Source organism: Hesperophylax consimilis, chromosome 14, assembly GCF_061612785.1.
Source record: "Hesperophylax consimilis isolate HC1 chromosome 14, BYU_Hcon_1.0, whole genome shotgun sequence".
In the NCBI taxonomy this organism is placed as follows: Eukaryota; Metazoa; Arthropoda; class Insecta; order Trichoptera; family Limnephilidae; genus Hesperophylax; species Hesperophylax consimilis.
Window position 1 is genome coordinate 18,359,510 of NC_142849.1, and position 25,678 is coordinate 18,385,187.

Consider the following 25,678-nt stretch of genomic DNA (forward strand, 5'->3'; position numbering starts at 1 on the left):
TGCTTCCTGTGGAACCTTGCACGCGCTCTGAGATATGTTTCAATCGTATTTATAGAATCTCTTGTTCTTATTATGGTTTACATATATAGCTTCTTAATACTCGTAAATTTGTACACTTACGAATAAATGTAATAATATGAAATCACCTTTTTATTTTACGTCCTACTCCATATTAGTATTTAAGATATAGATGGATTGGTACAAATACGAATGTTTATAATATACATACAAATGTTACAATATCGCAAAAACGTGGTATTAACGTTACAATAGCCCCGCAACGTGGGTTTAAATTATCTCAATCGTTACACGCTTTCCAAAATGCTGCGTACTAAACTGTGGTATAGCAGAAAAATCGCAGCCAACCTGCGGAAATGCCTGGAGTTGCTTAGAAAAATTCCCAGCACTTTCAAACCTTTGCTGCATATCGTTTGTATGTAGACATGAAATGTGAAGTGAATATCAAATTTTATCCCCAATCTAAGAGATAAATAAGACATTTTGTAGCTATAGTAAGCGTTTTGTTTGCTTTTGTTTAGCATATGGCCAGTGACGGAGCGTTTCTTTAAATTAAATCACTATTATATTTAACGACACCATTTATAGAATAAAGCGTAATCTATACCAGCACTCTTTTGAATCCAGTGTTCCAGTACTCCGTAGTAAATTAACTTTCCTATATTTCTCACTTTATGCTTTAATTTCTATATTTCATTTGATAATTTAGTTTCGTAATTTATTTTATACTTTACACAGGCTTAATTGAAAATAATTGAATCCATTGTTTTTGCTCCAGAAAAAAATAGTTTGAGAACATTTTTGTCTCTTGTAGTATTCTATATCTTACGAGTAGACATATTCTTATTTTTTTATAACGGATTTGAACTACACGTATTTATTTATTGGACAATTTGTATAGAGCCGCTTTTGTGAAATGTCTCCTCAGGGACGCTTTACAGTTGATGCAGGTATTACAAAAAATATAAACATTACAAAAAAAAAGTTAAGTTAAGTTAGGTAAAATGAAGTACAGGAACAGGTGACACGAAGATAGAAGATGGAGACTCTGCAGGAAGAATTCTAGGTGGTGAAGAAACTGGACCAGCTGCTGCAGCAAAAGAGTCCACCGCATCCAACAACAGTTCCAGTACAAGGTTCGTCATCCGTCCATGTATATTACTAATGAAGCGTTGACACCTTAAATAGACGTTTGGCGAGTCCATCCTGGTGATTGTTGAAGCATTGCATTCTGCCCGCAATAAAAGGTGATGGTTAGGATAATAAATTACCCTGGGCTTAGCGAAACACTTGCTAGGCTCTTCAGAGTTTCCGAGAATTCCGTTGAAAAAATCTGGGGTGCATTTACCGATCGATGTTCGTTTCGAATGTCGAATATTTTGTGCAAAATATACGAATATTCACTGGTAACATACTGCACTCAAATCACGTATTAAAAAGTTCTAATAAATGGTTGATAAGTTTATTTAAAATTTTGATTGATTGATTTTAAAATAATTTCAAAGGGATGTCATTTCCCTTGAAAATACTAAAAAACACAAAGCGGTTTTCGCTTAGGACGCGTTAGGACGCGTCCGGCTGCCACGAAGGGCGCTACACTACTATGTCAATACTAATTTTAAGCAGATACGTTTCAACTTGATTGTGTATGTCATATTTTTAAAATGCTATTGTTATTACTATTTATTATTTACTTATATTTTAACTTTTTTTAAACTTATGTTTAGTAAAAGCCCATTGAACGACTAAATAAATACATTTTATTAAAAGCGTATTTTGTTAACACAAGGTCTACTGTTCACAGAACTATTGGGTGATTTTCAAGAAATAAAAAGTAAATTTAGCTTTTTCACATAAAAGTTTATAAAATATCACATAAAATTGGTATCCACATGATATTATATTATCTGTCAAACGATGAAAAGGTCGTAAGTATCGGATTAATAATAATAAATTCCTTGATCTGACAAAGGAAGAACTGAAAAGAATTCCTAGAAAAAGTTCAATCGTCGTACGCAAGAACTCCATATATTTTTCCGGGAACATAAAGGTGTGTTTAAATACGTGAGCCAAACTGCTGAACTAACTAACTACTGAACCACGACTTATTGGAAAAGAAAGAAGCAACCGCAATGTCTCGGCTCGCACGTTTTTTCTCTTGTTTGTACGCAGCATAATTAATTTATTTAGTTGTAAGAAACAAACAGCTTTTAAATAATATACAATGATAAATATACAAGTTAACTGAAGTCAAGCCACAGAAGTTTCTTATGCTAAAGTTTATTGGAAATGAAGTTTTAATATCATTAAATTAATTTTGTGTTAGAGGAAGGGGAGAGGAAGAGAAAAATAGGAAGAGGATAGGAGATGATCCCGATACATTCCATACTCTCATATTAATAATCGATCGTACGCATTACTTCATATCGATATTTCTTTAGGTTATTACCAAAAATGTCAATGCTGTAAATTTTTGTATTTTATTGTGCACTTATAGGTACGAGGAATTGGGGAATTTTTACGAATATTTGTTCTACACGAGGGTAAATAAAATAAATCAGATTGTCGGGTTGATCTAGACGGAATATGAAGATTTATTAAATTGGTAAGTTCTGGTGAGTCCAGACCATTATTTAGAATTTTAAACAATAAGATTTGATCAATGGCTTTGTTAATGATTTCATCAGTGTGTTGGATAAAGTTTAATTGAACATCCAGTGTTACCCCAAGGTCCCTAATTTTTTTCACTTCATTGATGTGTGTGCCGTTTAGTGTGTATACAAAGAAAATTTTATATTTATTACGTGTAAATGTTAATTTATTGCATTTTGCGATGTTAATAACAAAAAAATATATAAAATAAATAAAATATAGAACGTTAGACGTTATGTTGAATTTATACTGTACAACATTCGCGGAAAAGATAAAATACGAAGCTTTGGAGAATATACAAAGGCAACAAGTTAAATACCTAGCGAAAAACGATTTTCGATTTATTTATTTTTTTTATTTAGTGATAAATATAAAAGTGGTCTAAAACAAATTTATATCTTTTATTTTTTTTTATTTAGCTTTCAAATTTGCCATAAACATTTTTATTTTTAATCAAATCGTTGAGCGATATATTGAAATGACTTTGACTATCTTTTAATGTTACTTATCTGTATTCCTGTTACTTTTTAACATTCCCCTTCATTTATTTTTCTATTGCCTTCCTCATCCAAACATACCTCAAACAGAGTGTGATATTATCAATGGCCCTGGATATTCCAAATGAGGTGTAGTATTTTCACCGGACCTAAAAATTCTTCAAATGGGGTGTAATATTTTCACTGACCCTAGATATTCCTCAAACGGGGTATAATGTTTCACTAGCCCTGGAAATTCCTCAAATGGGGTGTAATATTTTCACTGACCCTAGATATTCCTCAAATGGGGTATAATGTTTTACTAGCCCTGGAAATTCCTCAAATGGGGTGTTATATTTACACGGGTCCTGAATATTCCTCTAACGGGATGTAATATTTTATTTTGCTGAGGACATTTCTCAAACGAGGTGCCTAAATTGTGTATGTTTTTCAGAATTCGCAACACACCTAAGAGATAAAGATCACTATTTTTATAAATCTTAGGGTATAGATATGCTGCGCTGAAATGGTATAGGTTTACGTTTGAACAATCAAGAAACTCTGGAAATTAAAAAAAATCGCTAAAAATAAATAATACCAATCTACCCAATAAACAATTAGACTTGTCAAATATCCCCATTTTAAACATATTCTCATCCCCTCCACCTACTATCACCTCTACCTCCCCCTCACCCCCCCCCCACCAAAGTTTATGTTGTCGCATCCTCTTCTATCTTACCTATAAATACACTGTAACTCTGTTATTGATTTAATATGTTTTTATATAACTCTGATGAAGGTTCAGGGTGAACCGAAACCGGTTGGTTTTATATGTTGAAAATATATACAATAAAGTGGTATTAAAACAAAGTTATTTTATTCTAATTATTATAGTTGTTTATATTCACAAAGTGTTTGATACATGTTAAAAATTATGTATTATAAAGGATTAAAGGATTGTTTCAAAAAAATTGAAAAATTCATCATATTTCAACGTTGATTTTCAAGTTCTACAAAGGTTCTACTCAAGTTTTGTTATTATATCATTATTGGTCAGTTGTTTAAAAAAACTGAAATAATAACAGAACTTTAATAGAACTTTCACAGAACTCGAAAATCGACTTTGAAATTTGATGAATTGTTAAAATTCTGTGAAACAACTGTGAAAAAATTTTACGTCATCAAAAACAATATTTTTTTTGTTCATTTAAAGCAAGTAATTTATGATGTGAAATTACAATTTAAAAGAAAACAACAACTAAGTAAACAACACTTTTATTTTTTATTCTTAATGCTGACCGGGTTTTGCTACAACAGTAGTTTCGTCGGGGCTGTACAAATTTGACGGAATAGGTTGTAGCATTAGCAATACCAATAGGTTGTAACATAAGTATTGGACTTCTATTTAGTTTGATTTGACTGTTGACGACTTGGCCTTGGCTTGCTGGACTTCACTTGGATTTTTCTTGAGTCTGCCATTAATGGCCAAATCATTGTTAAAGTTACCGATTGACAAAGACCACTATCTTCCCAACATCCTACTTACTCCTACAACTTCTTCCACTGGAACCCAATTTCTTGCAACCTATGTAAGTTTTAGATATTGATAACACATGTTATCATGTTACTAGTGAATTGTAGATTTTGACGATTAATACAGTATTATACAGCCTTGACGAAGCCTCGGTTGTAGTTAAATCCGGTCAGCATTAAGTATAAAAATAAAAGTGGTGTTTCCAAGTTATTGTTTTATTTAAAAAAATACATTTATTTGAAACAAGATACAAAATACATTTAAAAGTTAGCACGTGATAGCCCTTGAACTTTTTTTCTTCCGCCGTATCACGTGCTATTTCCAATATAATAGCGTGAATCCTTTTACTTTTTTAAAGACCTACGGGGCAAACATGGCTCAGAAGGGATCCACATCATCCATTTCAAATTCTTTGTCATTTTTAACACAGCAAAGCTATTACGAAGCATGGAGAACTGGAAAAGGCTTAATGGAGTCTGTATAGGAGGTAAACTTGATTGGCAGGGGATAAACAACCCTTATTTAAAACTGTTTGTTAAATACTAAGCTTAAAATAAAGTAGAGCTTATTGAATTACTGTGGAGGAACCCATTTCAACCTTTCGCAAACGCAAAATAAAAACATAATTAATATTGTTCCTTCTCGGCGAAACCTTAACTGGGGATTTCACTTGAACAGGGATATTGTTTAATTAAATTCAGGTACAAGTGAAACTTTTAGATGCCTAGAAACGCCTATTGTAATAATACGGATAATTAATTTGAAGCCGCGTTTCAGCCAGTTTCAAAGCTAGGTGTTGAAACACAAGCCAAAATTAACAAGAAAAGCTTAATTCTCAATTTTATAACATTCCTGTCTTTTATATCAGAATTTATTTTGAAATAAATTGATAGCACCACCTCCGCCACCCAGAGCAACAAAAAACGTTTTTTTCTCTAAGAGCCTACTTGTCAAGTTCATCGACTCTTATATTTTTTTATAGATAGTCTATTCATCCCTCTTTTTCTTTAAAAAATATTCTCAGTACTCCAGGCTGGAAAATTCCTTTTCGGAAAAATCCAATGACAAGGGTTCCCTCTTGTATGTCCCATTGGTAATGTAAAAACTGTGTATTGGTGTGCCGATTTACTATTATTTGTCGAGTACCGTATTCCACGTAAGGGAGGGGGGTGTATGTTATTTGGTGGACATGGTTCGTTTACTCTAACTGTTTGTAAACCTTTGCTAGAAAATGAAACCAGAAAAATTAGGTAGAACCATGAACTCGGAAATTTAATTGAACCTTTGAAAGGTTCTGTAAGTCGCAAAGTTTTCGATAAACTAGTGATGTTGAATGATTACCAGGTCGAAAGGCTATGTTTAAATGGGTACCCAATTGGAAACGTCTTAAAACACAGAGATAAAAGTGGAGCGCTATGAGGAGGACAAAGGTCCAGGAATTTAATAAGAATGGCAAGGAACAGAATCTAGCGGAAAACTATAAAAAATGCGAAATCCGTGTCTGTAATAGTGACACGGTGATTTAAATAGTAGAATAGTTAATAGATTTTTACTATAATTTTGTAGAATTAAGTCATTTAGCTAGAAAACCATTTAGAACTTTTGTTAGAATTTGATAAAATAAATCTGTATAATCTAAATGTAATAAAATAAATATGGGTTTTCTGATGAAAGAAAACCTTTGAAAATCTTGTTGATAGTTTGACAAATAGGCAAATGTGATTCCGATCAAATGCTTCAGTCCCGGCATTTGGTCAATGATGTATTTTAAACGATTTCCTTCTGAAGAACGAATTTCACCCCAAAAGGGTAGGTAAGAATCACTCATGTGAATATTTGTTTACTGCTTTGAAAATTGTTTTTTTTTTTACATCGACTCTGATGAAAAAGTTTGAATAATTTAAGGAATATATCATAATTATTTAATTGTGTGTATTTTTTCAATTTGGGAGTCTGGTTTAGGTAGACCATTAGCTCATTAGAGCTCTTCAGCAGGACTCTCAGAACACCGCCTTGCATCGCAATGAGAGGGATAGATTCAAACATCACTCCTGGACACACTGAACACCAGATTCCTTCCTACCTTACCCTTATATGTTTTTCCTTCCCTGAACTTTCTCTCCTTTCTTTCCTAAAAAGACCCGCCCTACAGCATCCCCAAAGATGACATAAGCCCTGAGGGGAATTGTATTCCTCGGGGTTTCCTGTGTGGAGCGAATGAAAAAAGATGTTTTTAGTAGGAAAAAAAATATATATATGTATATATTTATTTTTTATTTTATATATATATTCGTACAAATCAACTAGATTTTGAATATTTATTACAAATGTTTAAATAACCATCTCATCAAAACGTTTCGGAGCTGCCGGCTAGGCTCCGATGTCATTGATACCGCCCGGAACGATATTGCAGACGAGGTTAACAACTATGTGACGTCGTTTGGTGCAAAATCCCAATTCGCCATTTATCGCCCAATTATTCCAGGGTTGTTTAAAAATTCTAACCAACATATGAATTACTGGCAATGTAGTTTGTCTGCGAACATTGCAAAGACAAATTTACCATACTTCTATTAAAAATACACACATTTTTTAAATAATAATACTATTAAAAAAAATGAAGTTAACCCGGTGTTATTGAGGTCGGGTATGTCATACCCGCAAAGTTTTTAAACGTAGATTATTTAATGTTATTGTTGCAATGAAAATTGCGTCGTCACAGTAGCAGGAGGTAAGGGAGTGGTGGGGCGAGGTGCAGTGTTGAATTTAATGGCGTCAGCGAGAAATACACGTGCGCAAAGGTGGCTGGGGTACCTCATACACGACCTTGTATCTAGTGTTAAATTTTCATAGATTTATTACAGTTATAGTAATTATAAGTAAACTCTGATTTTTTTCTTTTTATAATTTGAAAATACTAAAGTTATGTTGATTCACCAAAGAAGTTAGTTAAAATTTTATACGAAAAATTTTGAACAACCAAAACTATTACTTTTTCAAATAAAATATACACACTTTCATTTCATTTCAATTATAAAAAAAAAGCTTTTGAATCCTAAGTATACAATTTAATTAACTCTTCTTTTTGAGTGGATACTATTAACACTATCCCAAGTAAAAAAATAATTAACACAATTTAGTATCAAAAATTTGGAATCAAAGTTTCGGGTATCTCATACCCGCCTTATAGCTGGTGTAATTATTCTCACCTCATTCACACCGGGTTAATTTTCAATGAAGGAATCAGTGTTAATACTTACGTCGACATTGATTCCCGAAAAGGGGAATATCTTGGCATTGGGCTTCTCGGCGGGCGAGTACCGGTAGAACTCGTGTCGGCCGCGGTACCACTTGACGCAGTATAGCGGCGCGCCCTGCAGCTCGTACACGCACTGCAGCGTCACGCGTCCCCCGCGTTCAACGGCCTGCGGGAATACGCGCAACTCGGACACGCGGAGACACCACATCTCTGCAATAAACAGAAAAAAAACATTGACCAACTGTTAAGAAACTGAGGATTTGATTCTCATATGGTAGGTTATTAAGAATGTTATTTATATTTTCTTTTATTAACCTCTTAAGGACCACGCCCGAGTATACTCGGGCGGCTATTATGTGCCAGAATTCGGAATTCATACTAAAGAAAAATTTTAATTATTTTTTCACACTATGCACCATAACATCAATATTCAATTCCATTTCGGGTTTATATAATGGCTTTTATATATTTTGAGTAAATAAAATTCATTGATAAAAAAAGGTGTTTTTTAAATGATTACTGAAGGGGTTAATCTTCAACACCCTTACGGGCTTTCACATACTTGTACAGTTGACATGATTTAGTGCAAACAGAGAACCACATTAAAAGTTTTAAATGTTTATATAACATCAATAAAAAATAGAACATTTTATATTTTTTCATGTGGAACCGCAAAAGAGTACAAGCTGCTCCCAGCCGTCTGGAGCCAGTGAGACTATGGCATCCCCAATTAGGGTATGTTGTGAGGCTGAATGTAGTGGGGAGGAAAAGGAAATGGGGAAGAGGAAGTTGTGGAAGTACCTGGATATTTAGATTTGGTCACCAAATACGACTAAAATCATTTCAAGCAATGTTTCAATTCCGAATGGTTGTCTTATACCGGGGCGGTACTGAGAGCATCTTGCACTCTGGAACGTGCCGCAAACATAATTTAAATTATTTTTAATGAGTAATTTGTGAAATGCACGCCGGTATTTGAAATCAGCGAGAATTACCCCATGAAGACTGAGACCGTCAGATATGATATGTGGTAGGTGGTTCCATGATAACTCAACACAGTGACAATTCAACACACTTTCAAAAAGTGATATAAATTTATTAGAAACAATGAAATTTTTTTTAACCTAACCTAACTTAACCTACTTAACCCAGTTAATAAATTTTTTGTTTCTTCACTTTCCATGACTTTATATAACTTTTTTAAAATGTGATGAATTATCATTGTGATGATTTATCCAGTCACCGTTTTAATCAACGTTTGATATCTGAAATAAGTTGTATTTGTTGATTTTACCCTCGCAGCGCAAAAACACGTCGAAAACAAGTTTCTTTTCACATACTTTGGACGGTCTGTATCTGATTGTCGTGATTTAAATTGCTATTGGAAAACCCTGTATTTAAGAGATATATTTGTACAGACCCCTTTAGGTGATTTTTCACGTAAACGGCGCCATATAATTTAGCTAAATATTATGATTATTCAAATTACTATGAAGAAATAAAAAAACAGTTTTAAAACTGATAGCATTTTAAATTCATAATTTTAAGTTAAATTAAAAAATTATTTAACAACCTTCCCAGATTTACATCGGGGCAGTTACTGTTATTTCCCGATAATGGAGATGACCCATGGAGAAAGCCCGTTTGTAATAAACTGTAATGGAGTTTCAGGTTTACCTTATCGTTATCAAGTGTATTAATTGCCCAATAATGCATTATGGGGTTTGGGTGTTACCCAATTTCTATCGTGTAAACAGAATTAACATATTGCGTTGATTCGTAAATTCATAACACAATGAGCTTAGTGTGAACAATATAAGCAGACACAATACAAACTATCATTGAGAGCTCTGCCGCACAAAGGAGTTCAATAATTATACACAACAGGATGATAAAGCTTAACCAAATCTATTTCACTCAAATGATTCGTGGAAGTAGTAATAATCAGGATATGCCAGAATAAATAATGTATTTATTTATTAATAGACCATCCCCAATTACAACATATTACATATTAAACGAATTTAGTACAAGGAGAAATTTTACAATACAAAATAATTGAAAAATATGGCACAAAAACAATAAGGATAATGTCAAGTCAAGTAAGGAACAAGGTTTTGTCGGAGTTCATGACGTCTGCCACTTAAAACAAAGTATTACTTGCGTAATGACTGACAAAAATCAAGTTTCTGACTTGAATTGACAAGTCTTGCCATTCTGGAGATTGATGAATGGTATCCATAATTTGTATTTGGATTATGGATAATTAAATCATTATTTCTACGAAGAATTTCATTGAGTCTACGGTAAAGGATATTGAAATGGACGAGTTGCGACAAAGCAGGTGAGTCAAGCATACTGTTAATAATTTTGAAAATGCAGATGAGATCAAAGTCATATAATATGTGTGACAGTCACGAAAGGTTTACAATTACGTTGAGTCAAGAATGTAATTCTTAGAATTAACATGTTCCCCGTGCTTCATTCACAACCCTTTAACTTTGCCTATCGTAGCGTGTTATATCCCACACCAACAGTGGTTACCACCGATTCTCTATCTTTGATGTTTTCTTAACTTTTTGTTACCAAAGTTTTTAAATATCCACCCAACCAGTTAGCAAATTTTACAGAATTTGGTTTTCTTTTTTTATATCAATGAAACATTATAATAAGTTAGGATGAAGCTAATTCCGTAAACGTAATGGTAACATTAGTTTATGTTATTCTTAGTAAAGTGATAAATTATCGTTTTTGTTACTTTCTTTTGTGTTTTAAAATAGAGATTGAATTGAGAATCAAAATCATTTGTAAGGAGATTGAACAAATTAGAATGGAGATAGGGCTACTTAAGCGTCAAGCTTTTTCCGTGCTTATTTGTTCAAACGGCCATCTGAAGTTATATAAAACTTGAGTTTATTTGACATCATCAAAACATTATAATTTAAATACATTAAAAGTTTTTTTTTTTTTTGAAATTCTTTTTGACGAAAAATACACTGACAATTACAGAAAAATGAAATTAAAAAAAAAATGTATGAAACAGATGAAATAATATTTTCATATTTCATGCTTGATATTTCAGAACATTTTTACTAAAGTTATACTACTTAATTATGCACTTAAAAGAAAGGACAGAATAGTGAACACACTGTATCTACTACTAAGTTCATTGGAATTCATAAACGGTATTAATAGAGATTCTTAAAACAAATCCTTTATTCTCGCATTTTGCATAAGTACGAACTTTTGTAATTAGTTTGTGATATTTTTGTGCTCTTTTATTGAAAAAAAACTTCCTGGTAATATTTTGAATTGTTTTTTTTCCCGTAACGAAAACAGTGTGAATATAAACATATTAAGTGGCGGCGTAGCATCGTGAATTAAATAATTCAGTGAATAATGAGTTTTTTATTTTTAAATTTAATTAAAATCAAATTTAATAATATAATTTTTAAGTTCTGTAAGCATTTTAATTAAATTTAAAAAATGGAGTTCTACGAATTAAACACGAAAACAATAAATAATAATAAGTTTGTATAAATAAGAGCTTGATTTTGAACATAGAAGTTTTAAAGTTCTTATAATTAATTGTAACAGGCTAGTGACACTATTTTTTACTCATTTAACGATGTGAAATTTGATCCTTAACATGATTGCGTTTAAAGCTCATTTTCGCTAAAAATTATCGTTTGGGCAAATAAGTATTAGGACATTGTTTTGCCCGGTGAATAAATCATCAAAATGATAATTTATCACATCTTTAAAAAATTACATTAAGTCATGGAAAGTGATGAAACAAAAATTTTATTAAGTAGGTTCGGTTAAGTTAAATTTACTTTTTTTTTCATCGTTTCTATTAACTTTTTATCACTTTTTAAAGGTGTATTGAATTGTCCATGTGTTGATTTATCATGTAACCGACGTTAACACATCTTAAACCATTTGAACCAACAACTATAAAATATAACTTTCTTAACCAATTTAGCGGAGACTGTATTATCATGTGAGTGGAATAATAGCGAAGAATTTTTTTTGTAAATGAACCTAAAATTTATGTTGTGAACTTTGTTCGAAGCAACCCATTCTAGGTCAGGGCAAAATGGTTTCATGATAAATCAACACATCGACAATTTAACACACCTTTAAAAAGTGGTATAAAGTTATCACAACTAAGTTCACAACATACATTTTGGGTTAATTTAAAAAAAAATACTTCGCTATTATTCCTTTCACATGGTAATACAGTCTCCGCCAAATTGGTTAAGAAAGTTATATTTTACACAAAGCTTTTTATAAGCAATAATTATTAGCCTGAAACACTCATCCACATTGAAAAATCTCCTGATAAAAGATACATAACGCCAACCGGACTTGAACCCATGTCATTTCGATTTCCGGTCGACAACTCTGACCACTGAGCTATGGCAGCTTATCTCTTATCCGCGAAATAATTCAATATATACTAGTGTTTCATTCAACAATTACTGCTTGTTACATTTTTTATATTTTACAGTTGTTGGACCAAATGGCTTAAGATGTGCTAAAGTCATAAGGGGCATAGGCATAAAGAACTGATTCCCACCATATTTAAATTTTTATCTGTTAAAGTACATTTTTTTTACTGAAATCAGTCAAACGTGCAGAGTGTAAAACATACACTTTTAGAGGGGGAAGAGAACCTCTAAATTAGCTTTTTACTAAATCTAGAAGACGGCGTTCTAAAGCTTATTCCACCTTCTTTGTCATGGCGTAAATTGGGTTGAAACGCAACGTTTGTTGTGTTTGGTGTTGACGACAATCACAATTACCTCCTTTTATATTTTTTGGGGAATTTTCGCTACTCTTACGTTTAACAAAAAAGCATCTACGTTATACGGAAAAATACATAATTTTATCTGAGGATAAAATACCTTAAGAACTGCTTCAACCTTTATACCAGCTTAATCTCGTTTTAATTCTATCTCAATATTCGCCAGATTAGGCTCAGATTCCTTCTCAGAAAATCCAGACATTATTTTTGGCTTATTGTACAGAATTTGTTGACACTGTTTATTAATTGCGTTTATCAGCAAGGATTTAATAATATGCGCCCGAAACGGTAATCTGATATTGCTAATCTTGCTTAATCTTAATAAATAAGTAAATAAATAATATAGCTTAAATTATGTGAGCAATAATGAAATCTGTAGTATTTTTTGTGTCCTATGCGGCGGATGATGTGACACAGTTTTTATTTTTTTTATTTCAGAGAGATTTTCCAAGATTTTTTGATTTGTTGCTTTTGTTGTGATGGAGGACTTAGCCAGCCGAGGAATTGAACACACCTGGATGGGCAAACGCGACGCCAACTCGCTAATAATCATATGTTTTTTTTTATTTTTATTATATTTATTTCTTTCTAGAGTAACCCCGATGAGTTACAAAACTCATTGTAGGACGAGAGAAACTTACAATACACAGATGGGAATTAATGAGTACAATTTCACATTTGTATTTTGATATAAAAATTATAGGTTTCACATACAAAACAGTGCAAAAAAAGAAAAATATCATAACTATAAATTTCACATATAAAACACTACAGGAATAGAAAAGAAGGGTTAAGTAGAACAAACAAGAACACTCAAAATTTATTTAACATACATATGATTTAAGCGACTATTTTCTAACACGATTTCTTATTTAATTATATTGGTAAGCCTCTTGAGTTTTGTCAATCAAGTTGTCGAAATGCGCGTAATAAATGCGAGTTCACTTTCTGCTTCACTTCTTTTAAATGAGAAACTAATCTTAAGCAAATTAATGTTTATGTCAAATATTTGGTGATATATACTAACTAAAATTTTATTAGGTTAAACTTGCTATTTTCATAAATATGTTCAACGTATTTAGGAAACAATGATGGGTCCTAAAATGCTTCCTTGCGGAACGCTGAGTTTCTCGTGGGTTTGCTTGTGGTTTGCCCAGTGGCTTCTGTAGTTGCGTGGAACCGAACTGTAAACTGAGTTTGTCATGTACAACTCAGAAACGGTAACAAACAAGTATTAATTTTGGCATCATAACACCGAACTGCTAATTATTTTCTTGCAATAATTTTCCAAGTAACCGTGTTTAGTATTTCGAAGAAAATTATATTAACATATCCAACTTCCAAACTTCACTCAATGAACGTTTGAATGAACAAAAAAGTTCGAGTTTCTCATTACAATGGGAAGAATCGAACGAACAGGTTATCCAGCCACTTGTGACATGAATTTGACTTCCATCTTTTGTGACGACGATCCAACGCACCGGTTTTTTTAACCTAAGATTTTACTAATAAGCAATACTCCATGCTACTTTTACTTGGTCAAATGTTAAAAAAATATGTTTTTTAAAAATAAAACAAAGACATATCATAAATCACATCTCGTTTATTAATCTTACTCATACTCACTTAAGTAACTAGAAAGCTAGAAATTACCAAGTTTCTTTTTATGCTTATTTTTTAGCAATCAATTTTTTAGATGGTTAAATCAGCCTTTGTTAGTCTTATGACACAATGAACTTCGAAAAACAAACATAAAAGGATATTATTCAAACCAAAAAAACAAAAAAATGGTACTTGAAATTTCTCTTCTTTCAGAGCCAAACAACTAGCGGATGTTTAATGTAGATGTTACATAAATATTTCTTGCAATGTTAGCAAGTTTATCTTTCAATTTAATAATAATCACAATAATCATAAGAATCATACTATCAAAATAAAATCAAAAATGAATGTAAAAAACTTATAAAAAAGTGGTAATTCAAAAACTCCAAGAGGTGCATTCGCGTCGCCGCGGCGATGTGGATTAATAGAGGGAGACGCGTTATGAGTAAAGTACACGAAATCACAACTCAATTGTGTAAAGTTTGCCTAAATGTCATAGAAATAAGTTGTTAGTTGTTGGGAATCCGAAAAGACTCATACTAGATATAAAAATGTAATTTAACTAAATAAAAAAATACGAAGAAAAAGAATCGATAACATGTAAAAAGGTTATTCGACTTTTTCGAATCACCTGGTCTGACAGACATTTACGTCACCAATTGCAGGTTAACTCGATTTAAATGTTAGGCCTATACAAAGGATCACTTCACAGCAAATGTACTGTGATTTGCCTAGAAGGAGAAATGAATTTAAATTCCAAAGGAATTAAAATAGGTAAGCTTGATGGATATGTTCCCACCGTAATTATATTTAAAATATTTCACGTTTGAATGTTTGAATGGTCTGACAAAACGGGAAACTGTTAATTGGTTTTCATCATTATAATATATCTGATCAATCATGATCAATAATCTCTATTTTCGTTGTTGGTTTCAGCGCGTACAATCATATCGTCACTTATTCACGGGCAGCTGGTTTTTGTATTTTGACCATTGCAAATATATGTATTTTGACTGTTATTGTAGCCACATTGAGTTGAAATAATAATAACAGCTCTTTTATGAAAACCATTGACAAATGAATGAATTGTATATTGTGAACAAAGACAATGAATTGTATATCGTCGCAGATATTCATGGTCTACAGCCAGATATTGCGAGGAAGTTTAATACGCTAAAATCAAATGAACAATAATTCATTAAAAACACGAAATCAAAAAAAAATTAATAATTCCAGTATGTCAACGGGATGTTGGTATCTTTGATCTATTTTAATAGAAGTATAATAGCTTCCAACTTCAACGCACAAAGTATTAGATATTATTCGTGTGAAACTTTGTTGAATTCAATTTTGTTTGGTTTCCGTTCAAAGGAAGAGATTGAAATAAAATAATTGTGTTAAACTTTTCCGACATAGTCGATATGGACATCCTATAAGATTGGTAGTAACACTAATAACACAGCAACATTTGTGAGCTTATTTTCATCACATTTTCAAGATACACTTTGCCAAACTAAAGTGTATATTATTTATCATAGAACTGACACCTCTAGAGCTGTATAATCCAATGACTTGTGAGGCATGGAGGAGTTTGAAGTAGTGTCGACATTAAGAGAATTCACCTGAATATTCAAGCGAAGAGCAACAGTAAACTTCTCGGGAACACAACACGGTTTCTCAAGATGTCAAGTCTGCCTCCGTAGTATATTATTTAATGACATCTTATGACAACGAGACGTATATTCATCGCCTGCTTCTCTTCTTCTGAAGTTTCCTTAAATTGCTTCTTTCTTAGAGGGTTATGATTTCATATCTCGAGACAAAGGGTTTACAGAGCTTGTTATTTCGACAAACTTTGAAAGAGTTTTTTGATAAAAAGACGTCATTATGATTTTTTGTCTTTTCAAGTATGATTTTGATACGATGACTGAAACATCATAATAATGGCAGGATTTATTTCTTTGAAAAAAAGAGTTATATTTTTTGTGGGTAAATTAATAAAATTATTTGCAAATTTGAAAAGCCAAAATTATGTATAACTTTGTGTAATCGATATTCTAAAAAATACAAAATTATTTTAATCTTATTATTATTGTGAAACCTTAACACAGAAGTGATTATCCACGTTGTGCTATTATATCTGTGCCAAATGACACGACCTTATTAAACTCATTTTCTTTAATTTAAACAAGCTTAGCAAGAGAGAACAGCAATCATTTTCTTTTCATTTAAAAGCTTACCATAGGTGCTCTCTTGTAATTATAAACTTTTATTTGGACGGCCCCGAAGAACAATGTTGGATATGCAAATTTAAAGTTTTGCTGTAGAGCTGTTTAATGTTTCTTTTCTGCATTTTTACTGTTTTTATCAAGGAATGCTGTGTTCCATCACAGTAATACAAAAACAGTAAAAATGCAGAAGCCTACTGCAAAACTAAAAATTTTAACATCCGACATTGTTCTTAGGGACCGAAGATTAAAATAAAAAAAGAACCCAAGAAGAAGAAATTTGTAACAATATCTTTAATAACACGTATTTTTTTTAAATAAATTTTAAACAAATAGAGAACCATTTTAAAAACTATAGGTTAGTTTGAGTTCAAAATTTTAAATAAATACATAGTAATCTTGTCCTATGTAATATTAAAATCAGGAATAATCTCTTATCTACTTTTAAGAACAGTATTTAATTTTGAGGTCCATTCAAAAACAGCGAATCTATTTGAAATTGAATATCAAGCTATAATAGGATATACAGGGGGTTAAAATGTATGGTTTAGCAACCATTGTAGACACAAACACAGTAGTTACTCACACGTGATGACTTATTATTCGGCTTCAAAAAAATTTAAATGAAAAAATAAAGATAGATATTACTTAGTACTAATAAAAACCAACTATATAATTTATCCGAAAACTGTAACCACTTTTTGAAATTATAAATTCGAACAACCTTTATCTCTTGTACCTACACTTGTGTCCCTTTGTGCCTTAAAAAAACGGTAAGTCACACAAACGGTTGTTTCTCAGTGAAGTTTTTCAAATACATCATTTTTGGAAGTTTTGTACATATATATACCAATACACACAATTCTAAGTACGTGGGCCTTAAGTGAGTTTGGGTCAACACTAATTACGCAACCTGTACCAATGGAATTCAATGCAACGAACATAATAACACATCCCGTACATACGCAATCTTGGCTTTGTAATGGTGGTACATCTTATACATAATACCTATATAACAACGTGTGAAATGATTATGTACAACGTGTGAAATTATTATGTACAACGTGTGATATGATTATGTACAACGTGTGAAATTATTATGTATAGTATAAAGCAACGTGTAAAATGATTATGTACATGGATAGTTTTAACATGTTTTCTGTAAATGATGTTATATATATTTTTTAATAAACATATTAATAAAATTTATAGAAAATTTAAAAATTAAACTCGGTATAACATCAATATCCGCCCTTCGAAGTGATTACATGTTCGGCATCCATTATTGAAAATAATGATATTTTTCTCTTTCATGTCGTAGTTTTATTAAATATTTTAACTATCCAAGCGTAGCAAAATAATGTTCCGCTTTACGGAAATCACCGAAAACATCGTTTCATTTTTCAGAAATCAAACACAAATTATTTTAATAATATTTCTCCGCTGGTAAAAACACAAACATAATTTAGTTTTTAATAAAGAACTAATGTTTATAAGACAAGGTTTTTGTATTAATATTTCAGGAGACTAATAATTGCTTAGAATAATTTTTTATCCTTTATGCTATGCATAAAACCTTGTCTTATAAACATTAGTTTATCATTAAAAAATAATAATATTTGACAAGTCAAAAATATTTCACCAATAAATGAAGATATCATATGTTTCAATGCCATCTAGTGAGAAATTTAGCACTAACAAAGCCTTTCCTATAAAAATAAAGTTGGTTGTTTGCAGGTGGAAAAAATATAATAAGCAGTAATTGTTGATTGAGGTACTAGTACATATTGAATCATTTGGCGGGTTGAAAATAAACCGACATAGCTCGGTGGTTGCAGAGCACCTGACCGGACATCAGAAGGCACGGGTTCAATTCCCGTTGGCGGCATTTATTTTTACTCGGGAGATATTTTCAATTTGTATTAATATTTCAGGAGACTAATTATTGCTTATAATTATTTGTTACAAATATAAATAATATCGGATGCCATAGAAACGTGTATGAACTTTTATGCTGTGGTTTATTAAAACGAATACGATTTTATTTGAATCTTGTTATTTTTTTCATTTGTAAACATTTTCTTTACAAAGTACCATATTATTTATAAAATATAGCACATCATTAAATTTAAAAAAAAAGCTTATTTAGGCAAAGACTCGTTTATAAATATATCACAGCCGTTATTGTGCACATTTTCCGATCTCAACGTTTAAAAATAATAATATTTTGAGCATTCTCAAATGTGTTAAAAACGCACGAGTCTGGATAATCAATCTATTTAAGTACCGCCTAACAGAATAATATATTATTCATCCGTGGCCATATTTATAATTGCTAGCAGGGCTGTTACAAATAATCTGAAATAATACTTTAATAATTTGGTATTAATTAATAAAATCTTTTTATGATATTTTCGAGCCCGTTTTAATAAATTTCTTCATACTTAGCAATTTAAATCACGACAATCAGATACAGACCGTCCAATTTATGTGAAAAGAAAATTGTTTTCGACGTGTTTTTGCGCTGCGAGGGTAAAATCAACAAATACAACTTATTTCAGATATCAAACGTTGATTAAAACGGTGACCGGATAAATCATCACAATGATAATTCATCACATCTTTAAAAAGTTGTATAAAGTCATGGAAAGTCATGAAACAGAAACTTTATTAACTGGGTTAAGTAGGTTAAGTTAGGTTAGGTTAGGTTAATTTTTTATTTTTTTCATCGTTTCTAATGACTTTATATCACTTATAAAAGTGTGTTGAGTTATCATGGAACCGATTAAAACATTTATTCTTAGAACAAATAATGGACGGTTTTAAGAAAATGGTTGCTAATCCACGCTTTTGTCTGTATTCTATATAATCTAACCTAAGCTATCAAAAATGATTTTACGTTAACTAACTAAATGAAAGAATAATATCTTCAAAGATACGACATTATGACTACCACAACACGGACATTAGTCTAGTAAGATAGTCAAAAGAAAATATACTGCATCATCGTAATAACTTGTACATAAGCAAAATTTGTACAGCTCCCCTGAGGTGACTTTTCACAAAAACGTGTACATTTACAAATTACCCATTTGTTTCATCGAAATAACATGTAATGTTTTACACTATCATTAAAATAAACACTACGCATTCTCTTAAGGCGATAAATTACTCAATAACGCGGGTTCCCTCGGGAGTCACACATTAATTAATTACCAAGAATTCATAAAAATATTTTTAGAATGATCCTTACAGATATAATTTGTTTATATTATAGATTAATAAATAAAAACAGTACCATACCGTGATTTAAGATTTTCACGGCCAAAAGTATTTTTGTTATTTGTTTTTTGGGATGTTATGCCGTGTTGCGCTTACTTTCCTTCCTAACTCCTTCTTTAGTCAACGTTTCGGACAGCTGATGTTGGACAGTGCAATGCTGTCCGAAACGTTGGCTAAAAAAGGAGTTAGCGCAACACGTCATAACACCAGAAAAACAAATAACAAAAATACTTTTTGCCGTGAAAATTTTAAATCACGGTATGGTAATGTTTTTATTTATTAATCTATAATATAAATAAATTATATCCGTGAGGATCATTCTAAAAATATATTATCGAATTACAGGACGAATTCTTGGTAACAAAAAGTACCATACCATTGATTTTTTTTTTGTAAAATGGTTTGAAAATTTTATAAAACGATTTTCAACTATAAAATCAGCATTAAGCACCAGATTTAATTTTTCTAGACTATGAATTATTAACTTCTCAAGGGATCCCACTAGGAACATGATATTTTATTAATACGTTCATCAGAAATAATTAAAATAAACCCCACGGAAAGATCGATTTTCTAGGCCTGCTAATGCAAATTCGACCGTAGGTTCGTCCATTACGCCGGGCCGCGTATCGAATATTGTTTTTACACGACTTCACCACTTATGTCGTTAAGATTTCAATATTTTTTAGTGATTTTCTAGGAAAAATTCAATCGTAGGTTTATCCAATATACCAGGGCCGCTCGTCGCATATTTCTGTGCAAGGCTTCTTCACTCACGTCGTTATTTTAGTATATTGTCTCGTCTTAACTATATGCGAGAAATGAGATGTTGGCGTGTTTTTTGATTTTTTGACCAGTTTTTGATTAATTTAAAATTCAGAAATTCGGTCTCAGCTTAAATTCAATATCAATTTAATGGTGAATAACATTTCAGGCAGTATTAGGAAGATATAGCGCGCAACGTTGATCGGTTATCTCTATCTAATTAATAGTCAAAAGGCACTATAATTCTAGCGACATTGATTTCCATTCAAATCTACACGGAAGGCATTTATATTTCAAGGTGTATGTCTGTATTATCTATTCAGTGAATCCACCCGTCTGATATTTCCGGGTAAAATGTTTTACTTTGTCGCACCCCTGGCTGGAATTGCCTCACAAAAGGGGACACCTCTGACAGTTACACTCTATTGGAGGGTGTCCAAGAATATCACTCTTCCCTGTCCAAACAGACTGCAATCTCCTAGAAGTCCATTCCTGCACCGGCTGGTGTACTTGCCACTACATCTGTATAAATACTGTCCGACTCTCACACTAAATCAACAATTCAGAAGCTCGGACCTACCTACTTTGGGGACATAAGTACTTACCTGCTTAGTTACTAGCGGGATTCTTGCGATAGTGTAGGTAATAGATAATAAAGTATAATTTATTCGCAAGGCCTGCAATGCCATTTTAAACCGTAATTACCAATACTTTTATGAGATTTTTTATTTATTTAATTTGTCAAGTAAAAAGATTTGGATTAAAGAGAGATGAAAATTCGATTAGAGGAACAAAGTTTTAGAAAAACTCTAGTTTTATATTTTTTTAAACTTCCACTATTTAAACACCTCGTTGGTTAAAGTTCAAATGTTCCAATTTTTTAAGAGTTCTGTTAAAAATGAATATCCATTTCTCCGGAAGCTCTGAAGCTACACCAGAAAGTAATTAGTTAAACGTCTCAAAGGTTCCACTGATTAGTATTCCGATTAATTATTGAAATGTGATTGAAATAAGCGCCTTAATTGAATAACTAATCAGTACACGAAAGCTCTCAAAATTCTGTCAACGGAAGATTGCGCGGATTAGCAATCACTGAAAATACAACCAAACCCTTACGATAATACATACTTGAATAATATGGTTACAGATATAAAATAAATAATATTATGCTCAAAAGGGATTGTTATGTAAGCATACGTTAACACAAACAATGGCAAAAAATATGAATAGTGTATCCAACAATTTAAAATAATTTTAAAAAAACGACACAAAATAATAATAAATAATTTCATGAAATCATATATTTTTTTGTTTAGTTTCCATTTACCGGATTTACCGTATCACGCAATTCCATTGAACGGGCAGTAAGGCAAAATTGAATGACAATGCAAAATTCAATTTTGTCACGAGTCAGGTTATACTACCTTTGATGCATTCACAAAGTCATGTGAATTGTTGTATTCGTGCATTTTCTTCTGTTTCCATTCCATCTTTTGACGAGACCCATCTCAAATATGTTATTCAGCTTTCTATGCTTTGTTTTTATATTAAGAACACAAACACAATATTTACCTGAAAGCTTTAAACACAATTTATTATATATATTTTTTTTATTTTTGTACAATATTTTACATTTCCTAGTACAATCCAGTAATGTTGGCCTCACTGGGTAGTTTACCTGTGCTGAGGCTTCTATTTTATAAGCAATCTAGGTGTAAATAACTCAAATAAATGTGTGTACAACTTAGATGAATTAAATAGAAGATAGGTTACTGAGACATTACGCGTTGTTGCACTAACTGGGTCCAGTGGACAACTGGTGATTTATTGCGTTTAGTTTTGCACATAAGTCCGTCGGTCAGACAAGCTGTCACCGGCTGCCACAAACACGTTGCTCTGGGCTCTCTTTGGTGAATAAAATGCCTTCCTGCGCTTCTGACATGTGCACAAATCAATCTCGAGCAATAAACAAATCTGATTCTTTTCATTCGCATGCACTCAAAAATCATTCATTATTTCAATAAATAAAATTATTCATAATGCTTTTTGAATAAAATAAAGTGAGACATCGAATGCAGAAACACGTGAGAGTATAAAGGACAACCTAGTGACTCGTTTATTAGCCAAGAATGAGGGTAAAAACGGCCCACTAACGGGCGAGGATTTCGCGACGAGCAGTCAGAGCAAGACGTCGATACAAAAATACTCGTCGCTCGCCTGTAATGCATGTTTGCCGCGTACATGCTCGCCCGACAGCGGCCGCTTAAAGTTCGCAACTGGTGTCCTGAGGAGGTAAGAGAAACGTGAGGTGTTCATAATAAAAAGGTCGTTTCATCCGTACATATATTATTTTAATGGCTATCTCTGTCTAATGCGTTCCGTACATTTAAATATGTATGATGTTATTAGTAACCATCTCATTCACACAAATTCGCTGTGGCTATTTTTTTCTCGCAGAAAATAGAATATATCACAACAAAATAGTTAATAGTCATAATAAAACAGTTTATTCTCAATGTAGTCTTTCTACATTTTCCATACAGACGCCTCAGTGGTTTCATTTCTACTTCATTTAGGACTAGTGTTTCATAGAACTTCAACAATTCCTAAATTTTCCAAGTAATATTCAAGAAGTTTTCTGAAACATCTGGCCCTTATTCCTAAGTACCACACATCAGGGTAAGTATCAAAACATCATCATGGACTTCTAAGTTCCTTTCACAACTTTGTATTAGAGACTACTATCATGCTGTTTTCCATTAAGTTAATTTCCTGCATTCGCTATCAATGCACTAAACATCCTTCCGGCCTCTAGCGAACAAACTTCTCCTGTACAAGATTCTATGAACTTGCAAAACCTATGCATCGTATTGCTGCAACCATCCTGTCATAAGTCGAAAATAGGGTGTTTTGAATTAAGTAGTACGTGGAGAAAACTTGCTAATATGAAACAATGTTAATTTAATAAAAAAATTGGTAAAAATATTCGTTTTCCTGTTAAAAATAGGAGTGTGGGCCTATAAAGAACAAATTGAAAGAATTCGTAACAAAGTTTCAGTCAAAATGAAATGTTTTATGAAGACGGCGGAACACGTCTCAAATAGAGATATTGATTCTGATAAACTACTTATATTTTAGCATTCTGTCATGATATCTATTTGGAGAATAACACGTGTTTTTGATATATTCTGAATGACTAATATTTTTTCAGGATGTTGGCATGGTCTTCTTTCAAGGGTATACGTTTGTGGTACGTTTACTACCCTTGAAAGAAAATCCTGCGAAAATGCAACATTTCAAAGAACTACGTTACTTTATATATATTATGTTTTGTTCCCATAAACAGTTCTCCAACTCGTCGAAGGAGATTATAAAAAAAAGGTTCTTTGTGATAAATCAGGGTTGTATTAATACTTCGCGAATAACAATGGACTCGATATTCGACCTAACTAGAAGCTGGCTAATTGAGATCTGAAACACTGAATTTGTCTCGGAGCATTCTAACTGGTCCTGGCGACTACTGGCTACTAGCTGCCATCTTACGGACTTCCACGCAAGCTCTATGCACTGCCCTCTATGAGTGCGTCTGTGAAGCTCTTACTTCCCAACAGATTACAAAATTAACGTTTTTCACACGAACTTTTTAAGCAGCATAAATTCTGCTAAGACACATCTCCTGTCATTTGGAGGTTCTAACAATATAGTACAATAGTATCCATACTTTCAAATAGTAACGCAAATAATATAGAAAGCAAAAACAGGCCAAGACAATTCAAATTTAAATGTATCAAAAATCTAATTGCCACTAAAGGTCGATGTGATAGAGTACAATTCAATTCAACCTACACTTAGGTAGCCATAATACATTGTGAATGTGCTTAACTTCAAAGTTAATTACCTCAGGTTTGGGATAGTATATCAAGACTGACGTAAGCGTAATGAGTAAGATTAAGAAACGGACGCTTCAATGGGTTGGGCTCAGAGAGCGAATGAAGAAATAATAAACGAATTGTAGACCTCGGGTCCGAAGACGTTTGTTTGTAATTTTATCTTAATAAATAAATCAGAACCAAAATTTCAGCTTAAAGGTACATACCTAAATGCTTATTATAAACCATTACTTATGTGCGTAATTATTTTTAAAAACTTCAAATTGTCCAAATAAAACCATCGTTATCTCAATGAAAGTTAATTTTCCAAACTTTCTTCAGGCATGTGGGAAGTAGGAACCATCATTTTAGACCATCATTTGAAAGCTCTTAGAAGGGTCGGTTGAGATAAAACAGAACTTCCCTACTCAATCAATTACGTGAAAGTGGATGGGAAAAGAAGTTTGGGACTACCGAGATATTATGATCAAACAGAGTCCGTCATAACAGAGATGTATATATATATAAATGAATGTGAATGAAGCAAGAGTGCGTGCCAAGACCTATTTTTTTAATGGTTCATCCTATCTGTCTATCTTTTTTTTTTATTTAGTTAGTTAGACATTGGAATTTATTATTTTAACGGCAGTGGTATTATATACGATGTGTGATTTTTCAGGATTCCACCGTTATTTTCAATATGTTTTACTGTATATAATATGTTATTAGTCCTTTGATTTTAAATTTAATTACGAAGTTAATTAATATGCTAATTAGGTACTTAGCATTCCTCTAGTAACAGCGGAACAGTCAAAGGCTGGCATTAAAATCGCGTTTCAACAGAATCATTAACAGGCCTGTGATCACTGAACAACAAATCCCTAGAAGTAATCTTTATAGATTTGAACAAAAACTGATATTTATTTATATATTATATGCCCATGTATGCTTTTACAAACATTTGATAATATGAACATAATAATTCAGTATAGCAGTAATCGAAAGTAAATTAATTGTTATTATTACTGAATAACGTTATTATAGCCATCTTGTACCTAAATTCCGTGCCGTTGAACAAACAGATACGTATATAGTATATAACCGCTGTCGGCTGCTGGTAATGCTGAAGCTGAAGAATATGATGTTCCATAACATGCAATTTTAGTAAGGTTTTTAGGTAACA

General features: G+C 32.1%; 1 protein-coding gene across 1 annotated transcript in view; it reads right to left on the reverse strand.

Annotated features, from left to right (window-relative positions):
• The window catches only part of LOC149417989 (uncharacterized), a 90,890-nt gene that overhangs the window by 37,151 nt on the left and 28,061 nt on the right, over positions 1-25,678 (reverse strand). Inside the window, exon 2 of the mRNA XM_089639272.1 lies at positions 7,941-8,149. Within this exon, the coding sequence (XP_089495398.1) occupies positions 7,941-8,149 (209 nt within the window). The remainder of the gene's footprint in view (positions 1-7,940; positions 8,150-25,678) is intronic.